Source organism: Rhineura floridana, chromosome 1 (assembly GCF_030035675.1).
Source record: "Rhineura floridana isolate rRhiFlo1 chromosome 1, rRhiFlo1.hap2, whole genome shotgun sequence".
In the NCBI taxonomy this organism is placed as follows: domain Eukaryota; kingdom Metazoa; phylum Chordata; class Lepidosauria; order Squamata; family Rhineuridae; genus Rhineura; species Rhineura floridana.
The window spans coordinates 322,120,255-322,143,960 of record NC_084480.1 but is presented as its reverse complement, the minus strand read 5'-3'; the positions used below and the strand labels follow the sequence as shown (position 1 = coordinate 322,143,960).

The 23,706-nt window shown below is 52.7% G+C and overlaps 2 protein-coding genes and 1 long non-coding RNA gene across 3 annotated transcripts; 2 read left to right on the top strand and 1 right to left on the bottom strand.

The window, feature by feature from the left end:
- Positions 1-455: 455 nt before the first annotated feature.
- On the top strand, positions 456-11,076 carry HGH1 (HGH1 homolog). The gene is made up of 7 exons (XM_061607200.1): positions 456-729; positions 2,351-2,919; positions 4,916-5,016; positions 5,273-5,371; positions 5,610-5,701; positions 6,883-7,005; positions 7,724-11,076. The coding sequence occupies exons 2-7, from the start codon at positions 2,387-2,389 to the stop codon at positions 7,877-7,879; spliced, it is 1,104 nt and encodes a 367-aa protein (XP_061463184.1). The 5' UTR covers positions 456-729; positions 2,351-2,386; the 3' UTR covers positions 7,880-11,076.
- A 165-nt stretch (positions 11,077-11,241) lies between these two features.
- On the top strand, positions 11,242-15,338 carry LOC133375519 (uncharacterized). The gene is made up of 3 exons (XR_009760244.1): positions 11,242-12,005; positions 12,811-12,957; positions 14,955-15,338. It is a non-coding gene; the product is annotated as an uncharacterized LOC133375519 (long non-coding RNA).
- Positions 11,261-22,875, bottom strand: LOC133375517 (testis-specific serine/threonine-protein kinase 5-like). The gene is made up of 8 exons (XM_061607199.1): positions 22,672-22,875; positions 18,783-18,890; positions 16,428-16,630; positions 14,608-14,663; positions 13,941-14,073; positions 13,476-13,591; positions 12,754-12,936; positions 11,261-11,706 (listed from the first exon to the last, which is right to left on the bottom strand). Exons 1-8 carry the CDS (start codon positions 22,873-22,875, stop codon positions 11,261-11,263), a joined length of 1,449 nt encoding a protein of 482 aa, XP_061463183.1.
- Between the last annotated feature and the right edge of the window lie 831 nt (positions 22,876-23,706).

Sequence of the window (23,706 nt, the reverse complement as noted above, 5' to 3'; positions counted from 1 at the left end):
TGGGCGGTATAAAAATTGAATTAAATAAAAATAAATAAATAAATTTCAAAAGCCATTCCGACACAGACGCAGACTGGGATTAAGGTCTCCACTGAAAAGGCTTCGCGGCGGCGCCACAAGCTGCACTGGCGCCGAGGAGGCTGGAGACACCCAGCGCTGCCTTCTCGGAGGGGGGCCCTTCCAGGAGAGACGGCAGCCGCTTTCCTTTCAGAACGGCGGAGTCGGAGATCGTGGTCAGCAGAGCGCCGCTCGAGCCCGCCTCCCTTGCTCTGCGACGGGCTCCGTGGAGGCGCCCCGTTCGGGTTCGCGCTCCTAGGAAGTGTTACCGTGCAGCGGAAAATATAACGCAGGCTAAATGAGCACCCCAGTTCCCAGACTGAGCTTGAGCCGCGCAGGACACTCCTAGCGGGAGCGCGCAGCCGGACCTCTGCTTCGCAACGGGGAGCGATGTGATCGTTATCATCTTGTGAGCCGCCTCGAGCACAGGCCGGGCGGGCGACAGGGCGTGCAACGTCCTGCCGCCGCGAGGGCGCAGGTGGCCCGCCTGCCGGGCTCGAGGGAGTCGACTACAACCCCCAGCAAACCCCGCTCTGGGGTGCGCCCTCTGATTGGCGCAGAGCATCCGGGTGCGCGGCCTTGCTCCCGCCCCTCGGGCAACTCCTGGCGGGGATTGGGCGAGGGACCCCGGCACCGGAAGAGAGTCGGCGCGTGGCGGCTGCGGGGAGGCAGGTGAGCGAGGCGCACGGTGGGAAGACCCCCGTGCGGGGACGCAAAGGCGCGAGCCCCCCACGCCCGAACGCGGAGGGGCCTGGCCCGGCCCTCGGGGGTGCGAGCGAGAGATGGTCTGCCTGACCCCCGCTGGGCCCCCGGGAGAGATCCTGCGGGGCGCCGCACTCACGAAAGGCCCCCCCGCGGGTGCCTGATGCTCTCTTAAGGCAGCCCCCTCCCCAGCCCGGTGCCTCCCGCTGCGCACCTACCAGCCCCCCCGCCCGCCGCGCCTGAGCCCGATGAGAGTTGGAGGCCAGAACGTCCGGCTGGGGTGGCTGCTCTCCCCCGTCCCCTCGGTTCCATGCCTGCAGCCGCCGGCTCTGGTGTCGCGGTGCAGCTGTGATGGTCCACCCAGCTGGAGCAACAGCTGGCCGCCAGGCACCCCAGAAGGGCTCCCGTGGGGAGGGGTGCCCTCCGCCTGCCTTTGAAGGAGGCTCGGAGGCTGCAGCCGCTCAGTGGCCTGCTTGGAAGAGCCGAGGCACCGCTAGGCACGTGGCCCTTGAAGAGCCCGGACTTTGGATCGTTCCTCAGGGAGCCCCTGCCCCATATGCCCCCCTTGCCCTGGCTCAGCGGGAGAGGTTTTGTCCTTCACGTCGTTCTTAAAACCTTCCTATTCTCTTTTTTCCACAAAAAAGTGTCATTGGTTATTGTGCATTAAAAAGCAACAGGAAACAAATAAGAAAAATTGTTGCTCATCTCTTTCTTGAGCTGACTGTGCGGTATTTCAGATTTGCTCCTTAGGTTATTGGCCTTCAGGTCAATCCCGACATATGGCAACCTTATGAATCCGTCTTTTGATTGGAGGTTCGCCATTGCCTTCCTCTGAGGCTAGTCCTCCCCAGCTGGCTAGGCCTGCTCAGCTTGCCACAGCTGCACAAGCCAGCCCCTTCCTCGTCCGCAACTGCCAGCTGGGGGGCGACTGGGCTCCTTGGGACTCTGCAGCTTGCCCACGGCTGCACAGGTGGCAGGGCACGTAACCCCTGAGCCACTCACTGTGGGGTGATCTTTAGGTGGCCCTGGACACCCAGGAGACACGAGCGGGGATTTGAACTCGCAGACTCTGGGCTCCCAGCCAGGCTGTCTCCCCCCCGCACTGGGCTTCTAGGATTGTCTTCATGTTTTACATTGTCTTTTTTTTTTAACTGCTCTGTTTGCTGTTTTGAGTGCCGTTTTGTCTGAGGTCAATAATGAAACACTATCCTGAGCAGTTTTGGGGTCTCCTAAAACAGATCCTCTCTGGCACAGAGTGGTAAGCGGCGGTAACACAGCCGAAAGCTCTGCTCACAGCCAGAGTTTGATTCCAACGGAAGGAGGAAGTCGAATCTCCGGTAAAAGGGGTGGAGGTCCACTCAGCCTTCCATCCATCCGTGGTCGGTAAAATGAGTACCCGGCATACGCTGGGGGGTAAAGAAAGGCCGGGGAAGGAACTGGCAATCCCACCCCATATAAACGGTCTGCCTAGTAAACGTTGCAAGACGGCACCCTAAGAGTCGGAAACGACTCGCACTATAAGTGCGGGGACACCTTTACCTTTAAAACAGACTGGCTCATGGGGTGTGCCTTTTCCCTTCTCTCTCTGCAGATCCAGACAGCTCTTCCTCTCTCTGGCTACTCCAGCATGGATGCACAGCAGGCCCAGGAGCTGTTGGGGTTCCTCCGGCCAGAGGCCCGTTTGGACCTGAAAGGCCAGGCCACCCAGTATGTTATGGGGCTAACAGGCAACCCGGAGGGCAGGCAACTGCTGGCCGTGCAGCCGGCCTTTGTGGAAGCCTTGCTGGCCCTGACCAGTGACCTCTCCTTGGCTGTAGCCAAAGATGCCTATCACACCCTCATCAACCTGGCCACAGAGCCAGTTGCCCATGAGACTCTGAAGAAAGGGATCCCCGTCATGCTGAAGCGCCTCCTGGACCCAGGCTTCCCCTTGGCCGACCAGGTCTGCGCTCTCCTCTCCAACCTGTCACGGGAAGAGGCCTCTTCCGGCGACCTCTTGGCGGCCCTGCAGCAGGACGACGTGGGGGGCCTGGTGGCAGTCGTGGAGGCTTTCTGCACTGAAGGGTTCAACGCCAAGGCATCTTTGCACTACCTGGGCCCTTTGCTGTCAAACCTGAGCCAGCTGTCAGAAGCCCGAAACATCCTCTTGGACAGATCCAGGCAGGTACGGGGTGCTGAGGAGGGTTTGGGAGTGAAGAGTTGTGGCAGCTGTGCCGTGGGGTGCCGCAGGGTACCATCTTGTCCCCCTTGCTGTTTAACATCTATATGAAGCCCTTGCGAGCAGTCATCGGGAGATTTGGGGCGCGGTGTCATCAGTATGCTGATGATACCCAGCTCTATTTCTCTGTGACATCTGAATCGGGAGAGGCCGTGCAAGCCCTGGACCGCTGCCTGGACTCGGTGGTAGGCTGGATGAGGGCCAATAAACTGAGTCTGAATCCTAGCAAGACGGAGGCGCTGTGCGTTGGTGGTTCCCGAGTTCAGATAATTGGTCAGTTGCCTGTTTTGGATGGGGAAGTACTCCCTCTGAAAGAGCAGGTCCGTAGTCTGGGGGTGCTCCTGGATCCATCTTTGTCGCTAGAGGCCCAGGTCACCCCAGTGGCTAGGAGTGCCTTTTATTACCTTCGGCTGGTAAGACAGCTGTGGCAGTTTCTGGACCGGGGTAGCCTGACCACTGTTGTCCACGCACCGGTAATCTCCAGGCTGGATTAGTGTAATGCGCTCTATGTGGGGCTGCCCTTGAGGTTGGTCCGGAAGCTGCAGCTGGTGCAAAATGTGGTGGTGAGACTGCTCACTGGGGCAGGGTATTGCCAACATGTCACCCCGCTGCTGAAAGAATTGCACTGGCTACCTGTTAGCTACTGGGCCAAACTCAAGGTTCTAGTTGTGGTGTACAAAGCCCTATATAGCTCGGGACCAGGATACCTGAAAGACCATCTTACCCTTTATATACCCAGTTGATCACTGTGCTCTGCAGGTGAGGGCCTCCTGCAGATACCATCTTATTAGGAGGTTCATTCTGCACAGTATAGGAAATGGACTTTTAGTGTGGTGGCACCTACCCTGTGGAATTCCCTCCCTTTGAATATTAGGCAGGTGCCATCTCTGTTATCTTTTTGGCGCCTTTTGAAGACTTTCCTCTTTCAACAAGGCTTTTAAGTAGAGACCTTGTCCCAGTCTGCGTTTGTGTTGGAATTGCTTTTAAAGATGTTTTTTAACCTTTTTTAAAAGATGTTGTCAAAGTTTTTTAAAAATATATTTTTAAAGTTGTTTTGTTCTAATGTATTTTAAAGTCTGTTTTTATGATGTTTTAAAGTGTTTTTAGTGCTTTTGTTTGCCGTCCTGGGCTCCTACTGGGAAGAAGGGCTGGATATAAATCAAATAATACATAAATAAATAAGAGAGTCTGAGGGTTGGTGTCCCTGTTCATCAGTGGCGGGCCACGTTTTTTCTGCCCAAGGCCGCACTCCCTGGGGGCTCACCTGTGTGTGGTGGTGGTGGTGGGCTGCATGATGGGCAGAGCCAGAGACAAAAGCCTTGTGGATGAACTAATCCAGAATCAATACAGCCCTTGATTTTTGTCATGGCTGCCTCAGATCAGAAAGAAGCCCCACTGGGACTGATGGGGTTAGTCTCAAATAAGTGTAAGAACAGAGCCATACAGTCACAGTTCTGGAAAGCAAGGGCAAGTAACTCCTTTCCAAATTTGGTGTGCTATCCTCAAACGTTTTCCAATTTGTTTGTAAGAGAGCTGGGCAGGGATCTCCTTTCCCCAAGTGTTATCATCAGTAAAAAAAAGTTATTTTTTTTAAAGTAGATTTGTTGTTATCATATAAAAAACATGGATCCTCTTCCAGTTGTGAAGCTACACTGAATGCCTTTTTTGAAGCCAGAAAAACCAAGGAGGAAATGGACAGGAGGGATGGACCTCTGAGAGAAGGGAGAGCTGGGGGCTGCAGGTGGATCATGATGGGGTGGGGTGGGGCGCAAGGAGAGGCCTTTCTTGCAGCACTTGTGTTGCATTCTGACCTCTGTTCAAGTGTATCAATGGGGATCCCTGACAGCGACTGCCCTCCTGCTGATGGGCCTGCGGTGCATGATGGGAGGAAGGCGAGACCCTCCCTTGCTTAGGCCTCCTTCCTCCTCGTCCTGCCAGGTGTGTGGTGCAGAGGTTGCTGCCATTCACGCAATATGCAGGCTCAGCCGTCCGTCGAGGAGGTGTGGTTGGGACACTCCGGAACTGCTGCTTTGACTATGGTGAGTGTGTGTGGGGGGGGGGGTCTCTTTCTCTCCTCTGGCCCAGGGAGTCTTTTTGCTTTTCTTTCGATTGGGGTGTGTGTGTGTCCTTGTGCTGCTGCTTGTCCTAGTTCTGCTTCTGCACTTTCGGCCCCAAGTATGTGATGGCTTCACTTCCTTTGCTGCCGATGTCTGTGGTCTCTTGGGTTGGGGGCTGGGACTGTCCCACCCCAGTGGGGCCTTAGCCCTGATGTTGATGGTCTGCTTTTCCTTCCAGGGTACCACAAATGGCTGCTGAGCGAAGAGGTGGACCTGCTCCCCTTCCTCCTCCTCCCTCTGGCTGGCCCTGAGGAGTTTGCAGAGGAGGAGATGGAAAGTGTGTTGCTTTGGGAAGGCAGTGGGAGGGAGGGAGGGAGGGAGGGATGCAAAGTCTTGCTGGGTGGGGGAAAGAGTCAGCTCTAGAAAGCCTGGGCAGGAGCTCTAGCACGTGGTTCTGTGGCTAGGGACATGCCAGCCCTCGCAGTCCTGTGGCCTCGGTGATGTGGGTCTGAGCAGGAGTTTGGGGTAGTGCAGCCATTTGCCAGTCTCTCTCAGCCTCCGACTCTTGTTCCCAGGGCTGCCCTTGGACCTCCAGTACTTGCCACCGGAGAAGCAGCGGGAGCCCGACCCCGACATCCGCAAAATGCTTCTGGAAGCCCTCATGCTGGTGAGTCCCTCCCCCCAGGGTGGGTGGGGACGGAGTGTGAGCCCCGGCACCCTGACGGAGGGCCTTGCCCCTGCAGCCCACCTGTCCGAATCGCTCTCCTTTTTCCTTTCCATTTTCTCTCCTCGCACTTTAGTTCTTGAAAAGAATGGTTTCTGCCCTGTGCAGCCTTAATTCACGTGGATTGCAGAGTTTCATCTGGGTCCTAGAATTTGGGTTCTCTACCCCACAAGTCTTGGACAGAAAGCCTTTGTGCTTTATTAAACCACATAGTAGCAAGAGCCTTGGAGGAGCTGGCAGGTTTGCCAGAACTGGGGAAGGTCCTTAGTGGCAACGTATCGCCTCACACACGCTGACACACTCGCACACTGCCTGCCACACCTCGGGGGGGGGGTAGGATCATTGATAGGCTCTTAAATATCCACACACGGCTGCTCTGTCGAGCCTCGTCTCCTCCTGGGCCTTTGAGTCTCTCCCTCACGTTGCACCCCTACACACGCTGCGCTTCACTTGCAGAGTCATCTGCTGCTGCTACCACTGTCCCCAGCCAGCTGGTGCTAAGGCAGGATTCATAGGGACGTTCATAAGATGCCGGGGCCCACTTCACATGGAGGTAGTGTGTGAGGACTCTCACGACAGATGCTCCTCCCTACAATCTAAATGAATAAGTAATCCCTGCACATAGAAAGGAAGCATGTCAGGGAGAAGGGGTTAAAACCTTTTCCCAAGAGATGCTAGTTTTCTGCATGAAGAGACTTTCTGTGCAGAGGAGCTTTTGACACTCGGGAGCCAAGCTGACAAGGCTCAGGGCTCTTGTGAAGGGTTTCCTGGAATGCCAAGCGGCTGCCATCTTGCATAAGGCTGGTGACTGTAGATTCCTGTGTCTCTGCAAGCAGCCTCTTTGTCTCCTACGCACCACCGTTGCTGGGGGTCTGGAAGACACGGAATCGGGCTGACTGTGGCCTAGTCTGTGAACGCCTCCCGTGGCCTCGGCCACCACCTGCCCCCTCCTGAGGCAGCTTATTCCCAGCTCTGGCACAGGCAAGGTGGCAGGCGGCTTTCTGCTCCCGATCAATCTGCCTTCGGAAGCATCTGTCTCCTGCTGTCTCTGGTGAGGCTTGGTTGCCGACTTGCGCCTCTGCTTGCCCTCCTACAACAGTGGCCTTTCTCATTCCCCTTGACAGCTCACAGCCACAAAGCCGGGGCGGCAGCTGGTGCGAGAGAAAGGCACCTACCTCATCCTGCGGGCGCTGCATGTGTGGGAAGCGGACCCAGGTGTCCTGGCCGCCTGCGAAAAGTTGATTCAGGTAAGGAGGGAGGGGGTGGCCCAGGATTGTCCCTTTGGCTCCCTCTGGTCACTCAGACCCCGCCCCCCAGGGGATTGCTGGGAAATCCCAGGTGTGGAAGGATCCCTGAGTGAGCTAGGAGTATTTTTGGTGCTCTGGGTCTGCAAGGTGCTTCAGGAGGGAACAGCCGTGGGCCGTTTGGGGTTCATTTGGAATAGCAGGCAATGTTTATGCCCCCAGGCTTTTAGGAAGGCAGCGACTAAGTTGAGAGGAATAAGACAAGGCGGAGTTTAGCATGTTTGCTTTACAAGAAAAAGTAGATTGATCCAGATGCGTTGAGCTTGGAGAAAAGATTATAGAGAGGGCATAAGAGGTCTTTTTAAACAGGAAGTAGGGGTTGTAAAGCCCCCAAGCAGAAGGTAGCAAGCAACAGGTTTTGCTTGGCAATTGTTGGGGGGCAGGCGGTGATGTTGGGCTGTAAAGTGACTGGGCAGTTACCAAGCCACTGAAAGAAGCTGTGAAGAATCTGAGCACTTGCTTAGAATATATTTGTGCTTTGGGCATCTACCCCTTTTCCCTCCTTTGGAATCCATGACCTTCTGTAATTCTATGGGGTGAGGGGGGCAGGGGAAGCCCTTTTGGCTTGGCTTGGTGTTTAATCCCTTTGCCAGAGAGTGTGCGGCTGGAATGGATGCCGCTTGAGGGTTGGGCGTGATGGTCACTTTCCTCCCCTGAGCAGGTCCTCATTGGGGACGAGCCCCAGGCAGGGATGGAGAACCTACTGGAGGTGGAGATCCCTGCCGCTGTGGAGGAGCAGCTGCAGCGCCTGGATCAGGAGGCGGAAGAGGAGCAGAGCAAGCGCCCGGCGTCCCGCTCAGAAGGGCTGCAGAGATGAGGGACAGAGGATCGAGGCAAGGGAGACCTCAGGGACTGTCTCTCTCTCCCCCCCCCACACTTCTTGCCACTGGAACTGGAACCACCGGGTGGAAAGTGGCCCTGCCCTTTGGGGCAAGGAACCTGTGCTGGGAAGCAGCCAGCCGCTGGCTCTGTCACGGATAACTGGACTGAGCCCCATTCTGGAATGGGATGTGCAGGGGCTGCCCTTGCTCTGCTTGAAGCAGAGTCTGGCTCCTCTTTTCCAGCACTTTGTTCAAGCAGAAGAAGATGCCCTTCCTGGAACTGGGGAACACCAGGCAGATCAGTCTGCTACCACCTACAGAAACGGAAAGATGGGCTGGTAGCCCCACAGACTCCGCTGCCCTCCACAAACGTTTTTGCCAGCACAGAAAGGCCCAGTTCGTATGTACAGTTTGCCTCTTGAGATTCTCGCCTTTCTACAGGAGGACAGCCCTGTGTATCTGGCAACTTCAGGCTGGCTATAGGGTGCCTGTCCCCACTGAGGCTCTTCAGCTTCTTCAAGTTACAGAACCTACAGCGCTGCAGCTGTGGGAATGTGCTATACTCCCTCCCCTTCCACCCCCAAAAGGTGTGTTCCATATCAACTGTGTGGGGGCTGATTTTCAGCAACGGGCCCTTTCCAGAATGTTCTAATCTGTGGCCGGAAAGGAGGGGGCTATTTCTGGCTACTTGGTTGGTCTGTTGGTAACGAGGGATGCAGCCCTTAGCCCAGGAAGCATGCCTCTGCTGAGCAGTGCAAGCAGGAAAGAGCACTGTTGCACTCAGGTCTTGTTTTCGGGCTTCCCATTGGGGCATCTGGTTGGCCACCGTGAGAAGAGGGTGCTGGACTAGGGGGCTCCCTTTGGCCTCTTGGGTTGCAAGACACCTTCCCAGTCCTCTGCCTGTTCCTTCCGGCTTTTCCCTCTGGAATAGAGCCTTTGGCCCTTTCACCCTATGACTCTGCTCTGAGCTGAAATTGCAGGGAACCTGGTGCCTGGAGGGAGGAATTCTAGAGACGGGTTGATCCAGACACATGCAGAGGCTTAAGGGTGGACAAAGGCTGGGATACCATTGGGGGAGTGGAGAGACAGCAAGCCTGGCTTTCTTTCTTTTTGTTTCCTATAAGTTGTATGAGGCTCTTGGTGTGGCTCTGAAAATAGTTGGGAATCCCTGGCAGCAGAATATTGGTCCTTTGGAAACTTTTTGGGGGATGTCAAATTGATGGGGGAGAGGGAGTGACCTTCAGATGACAGGCATTCTTGATTAGATAGAATGAAGAGGGAGGAGCTAGAATTATTGACACTACCACAGACGGGTTGGCAACCTCCAGGCAGAAGGCCAAGAGAACTCCTAGGCTGAGCCTGGCTGCAGCTGGATCAGGCCGAGGGGCCCCCACCCAGTCCAGCATTGTGTGTCCACAAGGGCCAGCCAGGTGCCTCTTCTGGGAAGCCTGCAAGCAGGACCTCGGCACAGCAGCACTCTCCCCTCCTGTGGTTGCCAGCGACTGGCATTCACAACCATACTGCCTTCTGACTGGAAGTAAAACATGTCCATCATGGTTGGTAGCCAGAGGTAGCCTTCTAATCCTTATTTTAAGCCATCCAAGGTGGTTGCCGTCACTGCCTCTTGTGAGAGCAAATTCCCTAGCTTACCTGTGTGTGAAGTTAACCTATGCGTTGTGTGGAGAAGGACTTCCTTTTGTTGGTCCTCAGCCTTCACCTTCATCGGATGGAGAGAAACTCGTTTTCTAAGAAGGCACTCTTGGCCTGCTGGCATTGCTGCAGTGCCTGAGGGAGCCGTTTCCTTCCTGCCCTCCTCGTGAGCTCCCGCTTGGGGCCACTCGTGGGCCTCTGTAGGGAAAGGGTTGGTGGACTGGTCGGCCCTTTGGCTTGTTCCAAGAGTGCTCTCTTACATCTCAGGAGGTGGGTGGGTGGATAGGGAAGAAAGAAAGTCAGTCCTAGCAGGCGAAGGGAGTTGGGGCTCTGTAGGAGGGGTGCCAAAGAAGGATTGTTGCAGCATCGGGGACTTTACAGGGGCTGTATCAGGGGAGAGGCCAAGGCCTTGGGGAAGTGGGCTTAGAGGACCAGAGCAGTTGCGTCCCCGTTGTTTATCTGGCTGGTTGAAATGCAGAAAACTTATGACATTGAGGGCCAAAGTAGAGGAGACGTTAGTTGTGTGAATGCAGTTAAGTGTTATGCTAGGTAGGACGATTAACTCTCTCTTCTGCCAAGCTCCAGGAAAAAAGGCTTCTCTCTCCAAAGCTGCTGTTTGTATTTCAGGGAAAGCTTCCATGTGATCAGGTCATTCTGCAAAAGGTTGTTTGGGACCAGTTGCTTGAAGTGACTCTGCAGAGCCCAGCCTGCAGCAGGGGGAGGGTGCGTGTAGAGGGGATCTGTTTTAAGATGTGCATTAAGAATGGCCTGAATCAACTGCAAGAATATCTGGGCTGTACAAGTGGTACTCAAGAAGAGCAAATTGTAAACTTAAAAAAGCCTAAATGGGACACTGCAGAAAAAGGAGTCACTAATTGAGACGTAGGGCCCCCAGCATGGGTCAGAAATACTCTGCTAAACATGGACCAGCATCTGAATGCTCTGTGGGAGGAGATAAGCGGTTGTGGAAACGTTTCAGCAGCAGCAGCAGCAGCTTTGGATCAACTGCACGCCGGAAGCAAGACCAGCACTTTCGTGGCGGGGTGGGGTGGAGAATGACATGACCCACTCCCCTTTTAGAAGAGATGTTACAATAAAGGATTCAGAAGGCATGAGATGTATATTCTTCCCGGGTAAAAAGGCTGCCCCCAGGGAGGTGGGTTTTAGGAACTACATGGGGCAATACATACAGGTTTTAGAAAGGAACCTTTAGGGCAGAGAACTTGCTGGGCAATGGAACAGTTTCCCTGGAGAGCTGGCAGTCGGAGGGTGCTTAGAGGAGGTTGGGGAAGTTGCCATTCTGTGGGGTTCCCTGGGTTGGTTGCAGGGGGAGAGGTGGCTTAGCCCAGCAGCCACAATTGCAGCAGAAACAGAAGGTGTCAAACAGGCACGCAGAGCAATGATACACTGATGTATATAGAGAAACAGCGGACAACCGCATGGGTAGAAGCTGGGCAGGCAGAGCAACGGCACTTGGTCAGCAATGGCTCAGCCGCCTCCCCCCCGCGACGGGGCCGGCCCCTCCTCAGTTCCACAGCAGCAGGTGCGTGCCAGAGAGCAGCCCCAGGCAGCGCACCCATTTGAGCAGGCAAGCAGCCCGGTGGGACTCTGAATAATATTTAATAGCGCTCACTGCATCCTGTCCTCGGCCACTGTGTGTCCACGGGGTCAGGCCCCCCCTTCTGAGCCACGTGAGTTTGAGATGGGGCGTGGGGGTGGCTGGCGGGTCACGGGCACGGAGTCATAGTGTAGAGGGAGTGCACTTGCTTGGAGAGGCTGGACGAGCCGCTGCCCAGGGCTGCCGCCCGGGCCGGGACCTTTTCCCCGAGCCGCTTGCTGGCCACGTAGGCGCTGGTGGAGAAGCCGGAGCCGGGCTTGCGGAAGTTGGGCAGGTGGTGGAAGGGCTGCAGGGTAGTCAGCAGGCTGGGGCGGTACAAGGAGAGTCGCGGGGGCCGCTCTGTCTTCCGAGGGGACGGGAGTTGGAGGATGCAGTTGGTGGCCGTCACCTCGGGGCTCTTCTTTTCCGTGGCCTTGGTGGCCCTGCTGGGGAAAGCCCCTGTGGCAGAGGCTGCGCGGGGCGTGGGCAGCGCTTTACCCTCCTTGGCAGGCGCTTCGGGAGTCTTGGCTGTGCTCTCCAGGCCGGGGAGTTGCGAAGTGGCGCTTCCGCTTTCGGCTGCAAAGGGGTAAGAGAGGTTAGGCTCTTGCAGAGCCTGTCCCAAGGACAGAGCAAGCTGAAGTGCCTGGTGATGGGGCACGGTTGCCCGAAGACTGCCAGGCAGAGGGCCAGCTCGCAACTTGGTCCTGTGGAAACACTGAGGCACGACGTTTCCTCTTACAAAAGTCACCCCCGCGCCCAGGGTAATCTTTTGCCCCAGATGTGTGCAGCAGGGAAGAAACCAAACTGGTGGGTCCGGGGAAATTACCCAGGGTGGGAGTGACTGAAGACTGACGTCAGCCTTTATGCTTTACAAGGTATAGTACTTTCTCACACACACACTGAGTTTAATCTGTGAGTGTGAAGAGTTCCTCAAGGACTGGCCTTTTGGGATGAACCGATCTGCTCTTCCTCTCACTCGTGGAGAAGGCTGGCAGAAGCTGGGGGAAGTGATCATAATAAAGGGCTTTCCGACGTCACTCAAATACCAGTGAGCCTCACTTCTTCCTCACCCACTCCCTGCCACTGTGTATCTGTTTTGAGTTGTCGGCCTCACTCTTGGCTGTAGTCCAAAATGAATGGGAAGGAGGACTGCAGGAGAGGACCCGCCATTAGGTCGGGAAGGGAGGCGTTTGCCTGTTACTCTCTGACACGGGCGATAGATGCAAAAGGGGCTTGGTCCTTTGGCAGTTCACTCTAGCTGGAGGCAGGTTCAGGGCTCAGTCTGCCTCCTGGCCTAATAAAGGTGCACAGGACCGGACAATCTCCCACCTCCCCCAGGACTGGCCTGCTGTATCTTCCTGATTGGGAATAACTGGCCTGGATAGTGGAGGTTTGCTGGGAGCAGAGAGCAGCTATCCAGGCAGGCCGAGGCTGGCTTGGGCTTGCAATGGGGCGCCCTGCCTCCCTGGATGGTGTGGGTGGGTTTGCCTGTCCTTGCCTGCTTCCCTTCTTTATTTCTTTAATGTATATCTCACCCTTCCTCCCAGAAGGAGCGGGGGAGGGGGCTGCTCCCAACAGGGGAATCGGGAGGGGGGATCTAGGGGAGGCCTTGTTCCACTCTACCTTGTGCCACTTGTGGTTTTTCTTGGCTCATGTTGCACTCTGGATGGACTCCCATAGAGCTCATCACCCGGTGGAAGATGGCTGACGTGGCAGGCAACATCCATCGGTGCGTGGCCACCTGCTGCAGGCCGAGCCGGGCTGCTGGCTTCAGCTGGAGCAAGCCCTCAATGAGGTTCTGACACTCTGGAGCAGGGAGAAAAGCAGGTGAGACCAAAAGCAGCCTCGGACTCCTTGCCCAAGCAGGCAAAGGCAAATGGCTGCCCCACAAAAAGTGCATCCTGGACTACTGCAGTGGGCACCCCATCCAAAGGCTCCCCTTTGCCCCTGGTGGGTGCTGAGCAACAGATGCCCCTGTGCCAAGGTGGCGGTGGAAAGGAGCAGATCCCCCAACTGCTGCTCTTTGCCAAATGCTGCTGTATTTGGCATTGTCCTTGACCCTGGGGTCAAGGGTGTGATGGCCACAATGCTGTTCCTCCTCCTCCTGCCCACCAGCACTCTCTGAAATTCTGCAAATGCTGATGTACAGGAGATTCTGCAAATGTTTGGATTGCAGAATGTCCTCAGGGCCCTAGTTCTCTTTGTACAGAAATGCAACTCTATTGGCCGCCTACTGGCCTTTTCCTCTTCTTGGGAGCTGGGACTGCAGATCTGGCACAGCTGATATTCCCCACCCCTCTCCCTTGGACCCTTGGAGGCAGAGCTATGTGTTGCCCCCACTGTACCTGGAGAGATGGGCTGCCGGAAGGCCAGGCCCTGCTTGATCACGTGGATCATCTTATGTGGCTGGCGCTCCTTGAAGGGGAGCTTCCCTGTCACCATGGCGTAGAGGATCACCCCACTGTATGAAGGAGGAAAGGGGACAGCCGGGGCTAGCTGACACAGGACAAGGAGCTTCCTCCCTTTTCCAGGTGCCCAGAGCATCCCCTAAGTGCTCCCTGGCCTTGCGTGTGCTTAGGGATTGGGGACGCTGCCTCTACAGAGCCAGACCAAATTGGTCCATCTAGCTTAGTATGGTCTACACCGAGTGGTAGCACCTCTCCAGGATTTCAGGCAGGGATTTCTACCAGCCCTACCTGGGGGTTGAATTTGGGGCCTTCTGCATGCAAAGCAAACGCTCTATGACTGCCACGTCTCTTCCCCCCACCTCTCACTGTGACTTTACACACGCACCCACTAATTGTACTCACAGGCTCCATAGGTCAGCCAGCTCCCCATTGTACTTCTTGCTCATGAGGATCTCGGGGGCAGTGTAGGCCACGGAGCCACAGAACGTGCTCATTAGGGAGTTCTTCAGGGAATAGCGATTGGCAAATCCAAAATCTGCAACGTGGTCCCAGTCAGGTCAAGGCAGCGAAGAAGCCCCACCCCGCATCTACAGTCTGGCACACCTGGTGCATTCCAGATGCTTCAGACTACAACTCCAACAGCCCCTGGGGGGCACCAGGTGGGTATCGAGGTGTAAGAGATGTGTCCTTCAGCTTCATCATCCCTGCCCAAGTTTCCCAGCTGGTCATATTGCTTTGGGAATTGGGGCTCACAGTGTAAGCAACAACAAAAAGGATCAACAACTGCTGGGGAGCGGGGGGAGGGTACAGGACGCAGAAGCCCACACTAAAAAGACACTGCGGCTAGGCCTGCTGTTCCCAGCCTCTTTCAACAATCTTTCAGCATAACCTTGTGTTATGGTGCCGAAATGGGGGAAATTGCTGTTGTATTTAGTTGGGAAAGTATATTTTAATGTTACTAATAAAAACAATGTATTTAGCTGGAGTATACCATGAGATCCTCTAGAAGTGCCTGAGTTGCTTTGAACCATGTGCTAACTTGACATAAAGAAATGATGAAAAAACTCACCAGTCAGCTTAATGAAGCCACGTTCATCCAGTAAAATGTTCTCACATTTCAAATCTCTGAGGAACAAAAACAGCAAAGTAGCCTCAACGGACTGTAAACCATCCCCCTCCCTGCTTATGCAGATGCACCAAGCACTACATGTGCGCATGCATATGTGAAAACAGTGGAAAGCACTAGTTGGTGTCTTGGTGTTTGATGACTTGTTCATAAGGACCACAGGAGCATGCAAGTGGATTCTGCTGCAAGGACTCAAAACCCTACACATGGAATAAATTACACAAATTTGCATCAATTTTCTTTGGTCACAGAATAATTCACTTTTAACTGCTACGTTTCGGGTTTTGCAGTGATCTTGGTGTACTGGAGCGCTGTTTATGGAAGGTGAGGCAGTGCATCAGCCAGAGGAGCACACAGCTGCTTATGGAAGTTCCCATCACCACTCCTGGGACCTGCACGCAAGAGCATTTTGAAGCATTCGGTGTGCCTCGCCTACAAGTTTTAGTCTTCTGCCAGAGGCGGAAAAGCCAAAAGAACAATTAATTGACATACTATCTCAGGCAATGAGTTGTGCTTGTATAGAATTTCAGGCCTCTTTAATGCCTATTAGTATCCGGAGTCCTCCTAGCACCTTAATATTGTAAAAATGAATGCCAGCTTTAAAACACTCGAAGGAATGAGTTGTATCCTGCAAAGTGCAGAGAACTACAGCATCCTTATATGATATTAAACAATCTGCTTATAAATAATTAATTGGTGAGTATGAGGGTGGAACCAGGACGTCACGCAAAATGCCTTCAAATTAATATTTGTGTGTCCTAGGATGCGTTTGTGGAAGACCGTAAAGTGGGGGTGGGGAACCACATTTCTGAGGACCAAATCGCTCTCTCTGTGCCCTCGGGACTCTCTTTAGACCACATTTTCTCCTTTGGCAACACTCACGTCTGCTGAAGTGCTTTTGCCTGGCAAGAATGTGTCCTTCAACGGTGATAATGCCTCTTGCTTGCATGCATAGAGGGTGGGAAGATGGGGTGGTGGTGTAGAAACACCTGACATTCACATGGCCAGAATATATCCTGCTTTCCAAAGGTAAGAGTCACACCGGTTGCTCTGCCCACTTTCTGTCTCTGTGTCTGCCCATTTTAGTGCCATAGCCCCACCAACCACTGGCAAGAGACCCCCAGAAGGCTCCCCATTATGGAATGGGGTCCTTGGAATAAATGTCCTCCCCAGGAAGGCCTGCTGGGTGCCAACCTTGTCATCGTTTCAGCGAAAGGCAAAGATGTTCTCAGAAACACGGGAAGTGGCTTTATGCTGAGTCTGTTTGTTCCGTCCAGTTATGTATTGTCCACAATACACTAACTGGCCACAATGGCTCTCCAGGGTTTCAGACAAGGGTCTCTCTGCCCTACCTGGAGAGGCCGGGACTGAGCCTGGCACCTTTTGCATGCAAAGCAGATGCTCCACTGCTGAGCTGCTTTGGCCCTTCAACGCCCTTTTGTTTTCGTGGGCATTTGGGCAGCACCAGTGGCATGATATTACACTATTTTTCTTATGTTTTAGGTGATTTTTTCTTATGTTTTAGGCCCCTAACCTAAAAAGGTTGCCCACTCTGTCCCATCGTCCTGAGCAAAGCAAAGCTTGTCCTTGCTTCTGTCACCCTCAGGGCTCTCTTCCCCTTCCCAAGAGGGAATCTGGTGCAGGCCCAGCAGGCTGTCTGCCTCTGCTTCTAGAGGGGTTCCTGGCTCCAGAGGCTATCCTGCTGTGCCCCCCCCCGGGCTACTTCCTCCCTGCCTCCCTCCCTGCCCAGCCCTCTTCCTCACCTGTGCACAATGCCGACATTGTGACAGTGTGCCACAGCACTGACAATCTGACGGAAAAGCCTCCGTGCCTCCTCTTCCTCCAGCCCAGGAAACTCCCTCCTGTCAGATGTGGCGTTGATGTGCTCCAGTAGATCCCCACGGGAGGCAAGCTCCAGGACCAAGTAAGTGCGCTTGCTGTTCCGGTACATCTCATAGAGCTGGATCTGCAGGGGAGCCCAGCGCTTGTCAAAAGGGGAGCCAGATGGATGACCCCACTCCCCAACCCCCACCCCACTCCAAGCTGGTTGAATCTTGAAGAGTAGATCCCCTCTATCAGTCACCAGGAGAGCTCAGGGGCACAGGGGTTTTTCTCCCTCCCTACAGGGCCATCCAATGAAGCTGAATGCTGGGAGATTCAGGACAGACAAAAGGAAGTCCTTCTTCACACAGTGCAGAGTTAAACTAGGGAATGTGCTCCCACAAGAGGGCAGTGATGGCCACCAACTTGGAGGTCTTTCAAAGAGGATTAGACAAATTCATGGAGGAGGAGACGGCTAGGGTTCTCACTGGCTACTAGCTATGATGGTTACATCCACCTCCACTGTTGGAGACAGTATGTCTCTGTATACCAGTTTCTGGGGATCACAAGTGGGAAGAGGGCTCTTTACTGTTTAATTTATTTATTAGATTTACATCCCGCCCTTCCTCCCAGCAGGAGCCCAGGGCAGCAAACAAAAGCACTACAAACACTCCGAAACGTCATAAAAACAGACTTTAAAATATATTACAATAAAACATCCTTTAAAATACGTATATTAAAACAAAACATCTTTTAAAACTTTTTTAAAAAGCTTTAAAATCATATTTTTTTTAGAAAAAGCTTTAAAACATTAAAAAGCAATTCCAACACAAACTGGGATAAGGTCTGTACTGAAAAGGCCTGTTGAAAGAGGAAGGTCTTCAGTAGGTGCCAAAAAGATAACAGATAAACTCTTGTTTTGCTTAAAGGCAAAGTCTCTTCTGAGAAATCTGGTTGGGCATTGTGAGAACAGGATGCTGGACTAGGTGGCCTTTTGGACTGATCCAGCAGCCCGGCTCTTCTGATGTTCTTAATAATTGACTTTGTGGCTCCAAAATGGATTGGATGGCCTCAAAGCACAATATTCTGCATGGACACAGTGGATGCTAACTAAGACCAGTTCCGCAAGCACTCTGGGTTGCACAGTGGAAGTTCCCCTCCCTCTCCCCATTTGCCCCCCATGCACTCCCTAAATCTGCTCTGGACTGTTGGGGGAAAGACCAGTACATATTGGGGGCATACAGGGGGCATGAGGAGAGGCGAGGGAGAAGAAATTCCATTGCACAAACAAAAGTGCTTGCTCTAGCAGAACTACTCTCTAGTTGGATCCCATTGTTCCTTGGACGCACTCTTCATTGACTTGAGCACAAAACACATGTGCAAGATGTGGATGGCACTTTTAAATAGCTGCATCCCTACAGACTGTGGCCGTCAGGAGAGGATCCTGCTGTCACATACATTGTGGGAAAAAGCAGCTGCTTCAATGGGTGTGTGGTCTTTGCCGTTGACAGCAGTGCTGATGCATATCCAGGATGCCCACAGGAAGCTTGTCATGAAAAAGATTTTTAATTGTTTTTAAAATATGTGTTTTAAATTGTATATTTGTTTTAATGTTTTTGATGGCTGTAAACCGCCCAGAGAGCTTCAGCTATGGGGCAGCATACAAGTGCAATAATAATAATAATAATAATAATAATATAATAAATAATAAAACTGAGCAAGGGCTGCCCCACAGCAATCGCTGTCCTGTGTGCATAATTAGAGTGTGGAGCAAAATCCAAAGTATTGCATTGGAAGTCAAATTCGTGAAAAATTCTTCCAACTCCTATTGTTCTTTAAGAAGCCAGTCTCTCAGGGAGTTCTTTCAATTAAGAATTTTCTGCAGTCCTATACACTTATCTGAGAGGAAATCTCATTGGAAATGATGAGACTTCTGTCTTAGACATGGGCTCTAAAGGTAGTTTCAGCCTCCCTTCTTTCTACTGGAGAGCCCTTGCTTTCCTAAAATCCCTTGCTTATAGCTATGGCTTCTAGTCTGGGGTCAAGTTATCTTTTAACCCCTTGTTGCTGAACCCAGCCAAGCTACTGTCAGCTTTATGTCCCTGGCTGCTGCCCAGGCCTCCACCAGATTAGAATTTGCCTGCCTAATCCCCTTTCTAACCAAATTATTTCTCGGCCTGCAGAGGCTGCATCTGGATTACAGGCTGTCCTTCATCCCTGGCCCAGACAAGAGGGAGAGGTCAGGCACGGGAGGAAGTCTGTGCTTTTTAGGGCCAGAACAGGCCACAGAGACTCACCACATTTAGGTGCTTGTAGGTAACATTGAGGGAGTAGATTTCTCTTGGGAGGAACTTTTTGGTATATTCTACAGGTGCTTCTGCAGTTGAGATGATTTTTATAGCAACCTAGGAGATGAGAAAATGAAAGTGAACGTGGAGCACCCACCTGCTACTTAGCATGATGGGAAACATAGCTGGTGAGGACATGGGTAGGAGAGCCCAGCAATTCTGGGCTCCATGGCTATGAAATATGGAAGCTGAGTAAGTTTGCAGATTTTTGCTTATTTGGCATAATATAGGCTGCTTATTACTCATCGTGGGCAGTGGCAATGAACTACAACTCCCATCAGACCCAGCAAGCAAGGAAAATGGCCACGGATGATGGGAGTTGTGCGTCAGCAACATATGGAAGGCCAAAGATTTCTCACACCTGTCCTGGATGCACAGGGCTACAGCTAGTCCTGATCGCAGTCCACACTAGCTGAAAAATCTAATACAGCATTCCCCATCTTGGTTGTAGACTACAACGTCCATCGTCCCCAGCCAGCACAGCAGGTGTTGAGTGGGTGGCAGGCTGGCTTAACCACCCGTGAAGGGTTCCACTGAAGTGGATGGACTGCCTTCAAGTCGATGCTCACTCAAGGCGACCCTATGAATAGGGATTTCATGGTAAACGGTATTCAGAGGGAGTTCACCATTGCCTCCCTCTGAAGCTAGTCCTCCCCGGCTGACTAGGGCCTGCTCAGCTTGCCACAGCTGCACAAGTCAGCCCCTTCCTGTCTGCAACTGCCAACTGGGGGGCAACTGGGCTCCTTGGGACTATGCAGCTTGCCCACAGCTGCACAGGTGGCAGGGCACGTCACCCCTGAGCAGAGCTTGGAAAAGTTACTTTTTTGAACTACAACTCCCATCAGCCCAATCCAGTGGCGATGCTGGCTGGGGCTGATGGGAGTTGTAGTTCAAAAAAATAACTTTTCCAAGCTGGGCCCCTGAGCCACTCCCTGTGGGTGTGATCTTTAGCTGGCCCTTTACACCTAGGAGACACGAGCGGGGATTTTAACTCACAGACTCTCTTTCTGGAAGGTAATCTTTACTTGCAATAGTTTTGAGAAGCTGGAGGAGAAAGAGAGTGGCAGAATCCAGTTTTAGACTTGGACTAAATTTAAAGAGCCAGAAATGGAAAAGAAGATTGTAATTGTTTGGCAGGGAGGCTTGTTAGATCAAGAGAGAGCATTTAAAAGAAATCAGAGGAAAGTGCAAAGTAAGTAAGTGTGAATGAAGTTTTTGAAGTTTGCATACAGATGCTTTATGGGAGGGACCATGATTTCATGACAAAACAGAGCACGTGCTTTTCGAGTAGGAGTTTGGTCCTAGCTTGAACCTCAGGCATCTCCAGTTAAAGGGGTGACAGGAAAGATTTCTGCTTAAGACCAGAGATGGGGAACCTGTGTCGGCCTGCCCAATGTTGTTGGATCCCAGCTCCTGCCACCTCTGTCTACTGGCCATGCGGGCCACTGGGAGTTGGAGTCTAGCAGCATCTGCAGGGCCATCACAGGTTCCCCATGCCTGGGCTCGAAGGATGAAGAGTCTGGTCTGTTAGAAGGCAGCTTTGTTCGTAGGGCATGAAGAATCTTGCCCTTGGCTGTGGTGCTTAAGGTCAAGCAATGAAAATTGCATAGAGACAAGACAGGGCAAGAGAGGACAAAATGAATATCTAAGCTGTAAGAAGCAGATAAAGAGGGGCTTTCCCACATCCATGCAGAAATTTGTCTGTGACTAGGACAATGTTGAAAATTGGATCACAGTTGGATTCTTGAGGAAGGTGAAAGTATTGAGAGGGTGAAAGTGTGTGGGGAAGGCAGGCTGGTGGCTGAAGATTGCTCCTGTCCATACATGGCAGCTGCAGGAGCGGCTCCTCCGCTACCTGCAGTCTGCGAAGGTGCAGGGTGGGGAAGTGCAGCAGCACCACCCAGGTCCCCTGCAGGGCTGGCCAAGGCTGGCCAGCACAACACACACGCCCAAATACTGTTTTGTCTAGATTTGGCCAGGCTTCTGGCATTGGTGAGCTGAGTGTTGCCCTCCTGTTCCCCCTGGGATGTTGAAGGAGATCAAGAGGGTCCCCAGAAATATTTTTTTTGGGGGGGGAAGGTCTATGCATTGTTACTGCTGGTCATTGGCAACCCACTCTACCTCCCATTACATTTACAATGCCGGGGGGGAGGAATCTCCCCCTCCGCACTTATCCTTGGAGGAAATCCCAGGGCTCAATTCTGAGGGTTCTACTTCCAAAACGTGACTTGACCCCTTCCACCATAACTCTGAACCCTGTGTGAGATCTGGGCAGCTGGGAGGGAAGCAGGCTGATGGTTTGGCTGGCAGGGAAGCCTTCTGATCAACCAACTGCTCAGACAGAGGGGCCAGGATTGAGGCGGCACTGAATTGAGAGACTAGACAAGATAGGAAGCTCCCCTAGACCGAGCCAGAACGTTCCTCCAGTGTCTTCTCTGGCTGCTCCTACAAGGTTTCAAGGCAGACTGAGAGGCCTTTTGCAGATGCTCTCCTGAGGCATATTCAAGTGGAGATGCTGGGCACTGACTCTGGGCCCTCGCACTTCTGAATATGTGTTTTTATTTCTTGGTTATATTTGTTAGACACCTCATAAACTAAGTTGTCTGAATGCCACACAAAATCAATTAAAAACATCATAATACAATCAAAATCCACAATGAATCTTAAAAATCCAAATAGAAAAAAACCCCAACTCAATAAAATACAAGATAATGGGCAGGAATCTGTAACAGTATAGAAGGGCAGATGGGACCCACTGGCTCCTCAAGTCGTCTGAGCTTTCTAGACAGAGCGCTGCAGCCACTTCTCTGGCCACTTGTGCTGGCGTCACTGAAGAGTGACAAAGTGCAAGCTAGCAACTTCCTCTGCCTGCAAGCTGCCCTGTTCAAGTCCAACCACCCTTTCCTTGTGATCTGAACATAGATCAGTAGTTGTAAGGTACAAGTTTACCCAGGACAGGGGCAAAATATTTCATACCATGTCAGATACATCATATGTGAACAGGGGGTCCATTACTACTCCCCTGCTACTGCATAATATCTGTTTGATGCTGTCAATGCATCAGGTGCTCTATGGAACGTAGAAGTGTCCTGGTTCCTGTGCAGAAGGCAGGAAAGGAAATGGTTGGGGTGAGGAAATGTCAGGTTACAATCAAGGGGAAGGTAAAGTGGATATCAGGTGGTTGAAAAACATTTTGTTAAAGGAAGCCATTCCTGAGACGATGCCTGTAGGAGGGCAGAGAGATGATGCTGAAATAACAAAGATAACTGGCTTATAATGAACTCTATCCATGTTAAGCCAGCAACAGCCAAGGCAGAGAGAGCTGTGCAGCAGGTGGGCTTGTGAAAAACAGGAGAGGTGCAAAGCCCTGGAGTCATGGCCACAGAGAGGGGCTCTACTGCAGACTTTGGCCAGTACCGATGCCATGAGTTGTTTAATGGAGCACCTGCTCAGTTTGAGTGGGACAGGGTCATCCAGTTCCTTTCAGACTCTATAACAAACACAGATGACATGAATGAGACACACACATTATGATTATGGAGCGTGTGGTCTGTGTCACACACTGCACTAATGCTTATGTTGTAGGAAGTCTGGCAAGCATGCATCAGTCATAATGGACAGTTCCACAGCAGAGCCTGAAAGTGCCCCCTTCCTGGGAAGATTGTGAACAGCAAACTCGTGGCATGTCATATTCTGGGAAAGACCTGTTCCACCCTCCCAACTTGGGCGGGTGTGAATAGAGCCCCTACCCTGTTCTTGGCGGTCACTGATTCATAGGGTCGCCATAAGTCGTGGTCGACTTGAAGGCACATAACAACAACCCTGTTCTTGTGCTCACCATGGAGTGGCGCTTGCTCCTGAGGTCTGAGGCCAGCTTGTAGTTCTGCATCATTTTTTCTTGGGTGGCGTAACCCAGGTAGACTTTAGAGAAAGCTCCTGAGCCTATCTTCTTGGAAGAGAGGAGGTAGCCATTCTCCTTGCTTTCTCGAACCTGCTCTAGGAATGTCCTCCTGTCGGCCTCACGCTTGGAAAAGCTCTTCATGGCACTTGGCGCTCTTCAGGGAGGGCCCAGTTGGTTGGGGCAGGCAAAGGAGCACCAACTGCACCAGGCCTGGGGAAACTCCAAAGGAACCAGAGTCCAGGGAAACACATCAGCTCTACAAGGAGGGGAAAGCCCAAAGCTGTGGCCTCTCTCTTAGCACGGCACCTTTCTCATCTTTTGGTTTGGCTGCCACTGGCCAAGCACAGGGAATGGCAAGACCAGAGGTTCCTTGTTGCTCTTCAGATGGAGGAGTTTCCACAGTGACGGGGGATGGAACAAGCATTCCAGAGGCAGAGTTCTAGAACTGAAGTGTAACAAGCAGTTTTAGAACTTCGGGCCTTGGGGAAGGGGCCAGGCACTGCCCTGGATTGCTCCCACTACTATCCCTGTGGTCAGCTGCAGCCACAGCAAGAGGATGGTGAAGGAAGCCCCTCCCAACAGTGCTTGATAACGCACAAAGCTACTTCTCAGGTGGAGCACCACAGAAGCCAGGTGAGCAATGAGAAGTGTGCAAAGCATGCTGCTGAGGTGATGGTTTGAATCATAGAGCCATAGAATTGTAGAGTTGGAAGGGACCTATAAGGCCATAGGGTCCAACCCCTTGCTCAATGCTGGAATCGAAATTAAAGCATCCCCAACAGGTGACTGTCCAGCTGCCTCTTGAATGCCTGCAGGGTTGGAGAGCCCACCACCTCCCTAGGTCATTGCTTCCATTGTCGTACCACCCTAACAGGAAGTTTTTCCTGAGGTTCAGCCGAAATCTGGCTTCCTGAAACTTCAGCCCATTATTCCATGTCCTGCACTCTAGGATGACTGAGAAAAGATCCCGGC

Coding starts and splice junctions, on each gene's coding strand:
- HGH1 (XM_061607200.1), top strand. CDS start 2,387: ATGGATGCACAGCAGGCCCAGGAGCTGTTGGGGTTCCTCCGGCCAGAG. Junction 5,017..5,272: donor GAACTGCTGCTTTGACTATG/GTGAGTGTGTGT, acceptor TTTTCCTTCCAG/GGTACCACAAATGGCTGCTG. Junction 5,702..6,882: donor TTCTGGAAGCCCTCATGCTG/GTGAGTCCCTCC, acceptor TCCCCTTGACAG/CTCACAGCCACAAAGCCGGG.
- LOC133375517 (XM_061607199.1), bottom strand. CDS start 22,875: ATGAAGAGCTTTTCCAAGCGTGAGGCCGACAGGAGGACATTCCTAGAG. Junction 14,664..16,427: donor AATGTCGGCATTGTGCACAG/GTGAGGAAGAGG, acceptor TTTGTTCCTCAG/AGATTTGAAATGTGAGAACA. Junction 11,707..12,753: donor AAAACCACAAGTGGCACAAG/GTAGAGTGGAAC, acceptor ACCCCTTTGCAG/CCGAAAGCGGAAGCGCCACT.